This window comes from Pelodiscus sinensis, chromosome 10 (genome assembly GCF_052426305.1).
Source record: "Pelodiscus sinensis isolate ZL-2025 chromosome 10, ASM5242630v1, whole genome shotgun sequence".
Lineage (NCBI taxonomy): Eukaryota > Metazoa > Chordata > Testudines > Trionychidae > Pelodiscus > Pelodiscus sinensis.
The window spans coordinates 16,942,348-16,947,339 of record NC_143061.1 but is presented as its reverse complement, the minus strand read 5'-3'; the positions used below and the strand labels follow the sequence as shown (position 1 = coordinate 16,947,339).

The window sequence follows — 4,992 nt, the reverse complement described above, 5'->3', positions numbered from 1 at the left end:
TGATAAGCATTTGCTTATCAGATAGTCGACTAGTCACTTGCATCCCTAATTTGAACAATTTCATGTTAAAACTTAGTTTTACAGTTTTTAATTTTAGGCATGTTAATATTAGTTGGTCAAAGGCCTTCTAAAGCCAGAAGAAATGCATATACCAAAACCCAAATGTGACTATGTATGCTGAATGTATTTAAATTAAGTGCCCAATTTTAATGTTGCTGATTTCCCACCAATGCAATGCCACTGACTTCATAAGAATTACTCCTAATTTACCCCAATGAAAGAACTGCAAATGAAGTACAATTTGCAAGTGCAAGAAAACTTAGTAAGGTGACCACGCTTCAGTGTGAACTTTTTTAAAACAGTGCACAAAACCTTTATTCACCAATAAGTTAAAGTGTTCTCATAAATAGATGTTTAGTCTTTGGTACACTGTTTAGAAATATAAAGCTTTCAGTAAAAGCTCTATTTATTCTTCAGACTCTGATCCTTCCTCATCTTGACTGATTTGGAAATACCGCAGCTCATATGTCTCCTTATCAGATGCTACCACACGAAGCCAGTCACGAAGATTATTCTTCTTCAGATATTTCTTTGTGAGATATTTCAAATACCTTTAAAAAAGGCACATAATTAATATTGTTTCATAAACCTTCTAATGTCTGTCTTGGGTGACATTCATGGTTCAATTTGATGAATGCAACAAATACAAAGATTAGTTTTCAGTAATGTTGAATACTTCCAGTGGTTACCATGTCTAACACACTCACAACCCTGTCGTCCAGCATGCAGAGCTTAGCGTCAACCAAAGGTTGACTCTGCGCCGCATGCTCCCCCATCCCTAGGCCCTGATTGGTGCTGGGATGGGGGAGCAGCAAGACCTTGGTGGGATAGATCCAGCCTGCAGAGGCCCTTTTGCCCACCCCTGCTCTAAGGTACCACAGATTTCCTCATTATTTTTGCAGAAACAGACTAACATGGCTACCCCTCTGAGATCAATCTCACATTATCATATTACATGGGAGACCTTACAGCAGTGTAGCTGCAGCAGCACAGGTGTGCCACTCTTAAGTCTATCACATATAGACAGCCTTAGTTCACATCACAGATATATTGCAGGGATGTTACATATCGATTATTTCAATAATCATGTAATCACACAAAATCTTAGCTGTTACATGATTTGATAGTCCCCAGCAGGTGTGGGGGGGGGAGTTCCCTGAAGACAGGGAATGATTATCAGATAGTCAACTCACCCCTTACATCCCTACTACGGTTTCATTGCAAGTGTATTCCACTGTCTTATTGTTATAAAGTTCTGCCTACTACAACATTTTTTCTACATTTTTGCTTTCATAATTAAGGGCATTATTTCACCACACACTGGCTTAGGTCCTGGCAGCAGGAGCAACTGCTCTCTACATTGCCTGCCTAGTCCTTCCCCAGGGCGGGAGCTATGGCCAAGAGCTGGGGTCAGGGCTGTATGGTGGCTGCCCAGCATCGCTCCAGAGCAACCATTGCGTGGCCCAGACCTTAGAGGGAATCCCGATCCCTAGTATACCGATTTTAATTATTTCAGTAAAAAAATGCATCACATGGCTAAGACCAAGTTAAACTGACAAAAACCATGTGCAGGCCTGGTTTCAGGAAAAAAATTAACTATGACACTACTTTTCTCTGTATGTATCAGGATTAAATCATATCGTGTTCATCTAAAAATAATTCAGAATCAGTTGAACCACAAGGACAAGCAAGACAACCACCTTGTAAGTATTAAGTATGCCCACCTTTTAGAGAACTGTTTCTCAGATATGACTGTGATCGTGTTCTTAAAACGTTCAATGTGAACGATGTTCCCCAGATTTCCAGTTTTTCCATTGACCTTAACCTTCTCCTTTAGGAACTGTTCCTATTTCAAAAGAGGGGAAAAAAAAGAACACTAGGGAATGGTCCCCTAGGTCTGAACTAGGGAAGGGACCCTAGCCATTTAGTACATGTTAAAACTCAAAAGTACTTTATTATATTCATAATGTGTTATGTATATATAACCCAATAAAATTTTGCTGTAATTGACTGAAACAACCTTGCAATTTTGAATAAAATTACTTTTGATTGAATAATATATTGCTCATCTATAAAAATGTTTGGAAATGTTTTTAACAAAATTTAGCAGGCAAAACTATTACAGATTTACAATTTACTTTTTAAACACATAATACATACATTTTGTCAAGTGTAATCTGATGTCCATATATACCTTAAGCATATTATGTTGTTCATTAAGAGTATGAACAGAGCTACTTACAAAATTTCCAGAATCAAATATTCCATCTTCTACGGGATGGGTAAGGTCAAGGCTAAACTTCCAAGTTGATTTTTTTGACCTTCTGTCTTTTTGCTTTAAAAATAAAAATCAAGTAGTCATCATAAATCACTCCCCCTTACTTCCCTTTAAAAAAACCCTCTGTACAACAGAGGACATCTGCACCCAAACAGAATCCTGTTAGTCAATCAGTAAATGAACTCATTTGCTACCCTATATCAAATGTAGGTTATACAATTGCCTGATGCATCTTAGACAAAGAATTGATTATGTTGGTTCCTGAGGCCTGGTCTAAACTGGAGTATTATTGCATTGCTATGTCAGACTGGGAATTTTGGATTTTACTAATATAGCTATGCTGGTTAAAACCCTACTGTAGTTCCAATGTCCCCAGTGCAACTGTGCTTATATCAGCTCATTCCAGTACAGGCACTTTCACACAAATATAAGTTTAACTATATTGGTGTAATTATACTAGCCAAGTCTTCTTGCTCTAGACTAATGGGGTGCAACTTGCTGCCCATGGGCCACATGCAGCTTAACAAGGCTCCATGTGTGGCCACTGAGACATTTTGTCTACCATTGCTGTGTTGCCAGATTCCGCAGATTTCCATCAGCATTTTTTTCCCCCCTTACTGGTATAATATAGTGACATGCTCATAAAGCAAAGGCACATGAAGTGAGGTGCGGTCTGATTTCACACAAACTGCGAGAGCCATGCGCTGCTTGCCCTACATGCAATCAAAGTGCTGCTACTCCTGAGACACATGTCAACTGCAAATTGTAGGTATGCAACTTAGAAAACTACCCTATTACACAAGCCCATTTTGGTTATGACAATCTTGTGACCCAGAGATAGAGGGACACTCAAGTATCCATCCTCTGAGCAGGCTTCCTGGCTTTGGGAGCTAAACAGTTTGGCTGTGTCTACACTGGGCCACTTATTCAGAAAATCAGCCGCTTTTCCGGAATAAGCTGCGAGCTGTCTACACTGGCCCTTGAATTTCCGGAAAAGCAACGACGCTCTACTGTACAAAATTAGCCACTATTCCGGAAAAACTATTCTGCTCCCGCTCGGGCATAAGTCCTTATTCCGAAACACTGTTCCGGAAAAGGGCCAGTGTAGACAGCCCAGTAGTCTTTTCCGGAAAAAAGCCCCGATCGCGAAAATGGCGATCGGGGCTCTTTTCCGGAAAAGCGCGTCTACATTGGCCACAGACACTTTTCCGGAAAAGCAGCCTGCCAATGTAGACGCTCCTTTTCCGGAAAACCTGAAAACGGAATAGTATTCAGTTTTAAGCATTTCCGGAAATTCATGCCAGTGTAGACACAGCCTTTGACTTAACACCAATTCTGTAAGGACTTTCAGTACCTATAGTACGCTGGTGGCGAGAAGCCCTTACAAAAGTGGCATTAAAAGTCAAACTGGTTAGTCCCCAAAGTTGCCAGGAGATACAGCTACAAAGCATGCGCAGAGGATAGAGACTTTAGGCACCCATGTTTTAAAAATGCTAACCAAAGAAGCCGCCATGGATTTCCAGAAGTACTGAGCACTCCCAGTTTGCCACTTTTACTGATGTGCTTAAAACATAAATGTGCTGAACTTTGAGTAGGCAGGTGAGAAAATCACAGCACCCTGCCGGGCAGCTGTTGAGGCGCAACTGACATGTCACAGGGAGTGAGGCGAGGGAATGATCCGGTTCGAACGCACGGTCACCCGGGCCACCTCAGCAAGGCAGCCAAGTGCCAGGCACCACGCGTAGGGAAACTGAGGCACGGCACCTGCGCGGTTATACCGCAGTGCCGCTTGCCACCTCCGCGCTCCAGCCGCTTGTAACCCCCCCCCACCCCCCCCCCCGGGCCACTGCCCTTGCCCCCACGTCCTCTGCGGTTTGCCCCCCGGATGGCGGAGGGGTGGGGGTGGGGGGCTTGCCCCGCCGGGCTGCAACGCAGGGGCGCTGGAGGCGAGGCTGCAGCGCACTGGAGCCATGAGAACGGGGCTGCCCCCGGGGGCCTTAGGTGGCTCCTCAGCGACAGACCGGCGGCCCCTGGCCCGCAGGCTCCCTGACGGGCGGGGGCGGCGCAGTGATACCAGGCCACGCCTGCCAGGCTGCCACGCGCCCGCGTCTCTCTCACTCACCGGCGCCATCTCACCAGCGCTCGGCAGGCCTCTCAAAAGGCGGAAGCGGTCGCGGCGCTGGACTTTTATGGGTAGCGTAGGTATGATGTCATCACGCACAAGCAAGTGGCGTAAAGGGACGGGCCTAATGGGGCGGCGTTGCGTAACAGTCGGCGTTCGGGCCGGGAGGCGCGTGGCAGGTTCCGCGCGGCTGCGTTGCCTTGTACGTGTTGTGTGTGTCCCACGGAGTCAGCCGTGGGGCGAGGCGCGCATCAGAAATACGATTAAAGCAACTGCAGCAAAACACCCCCGGCCCGCACAAGGCTGGGCTGCAGGATTGCAGCAGGAATGGCTAAGTGCCAGTCCGTTCAGAATTCAAGTTTTAAGGAGGGGACAAGCTGGGCTTTTTTAAATGTTAAAAAAAGCTTTATAGTTTTAAGACTCGCCCAACCTAAATAGTATTTTGAAAACCTAACCGCAGGCTTTGCTATAAGGCCCCTCCTGCAGTGAGCTTTGCCCAGGTGTGGTCCTAAAGCCATGTGTCAGGTGGCTA

At 45.1% G+C, this 4,992-nt stretch overlaps 1 protein-coding gene across 1 annotated transcript; it reads right to left on the bottom strand.

Annotated features, from left to right (window-relative positions):
- Positions 1 to 346: 346 nt before the first annotated feature.
- RPL22L1 (ribosomal protein L22 like 1) lies at positions 347 to 4,604 on the bottom strand. Its single transcript, XM_006122853.5, has 4 exons — positions 4,461 to 4,604; positions 2,303 to 2,395; positions 1,785 to 1,906; positions 347 to 611 (listed from the first exon to the last, which is right to left on the bottom strand). Exons 1-4 carry the CDS (start codon positions 4,467 to 4,469, stop codon positions 467 to 469), a joined length of 369 nt encoding a protein of 122 aa, XP_006122915.2. The 5' UTR covers positions 4,470 to 4,604; the 3' UTR covers positions 347 to 466.
- Between the last annotated feature and the right edge of the window lie 388 nt (positions 4,605 to 4,992).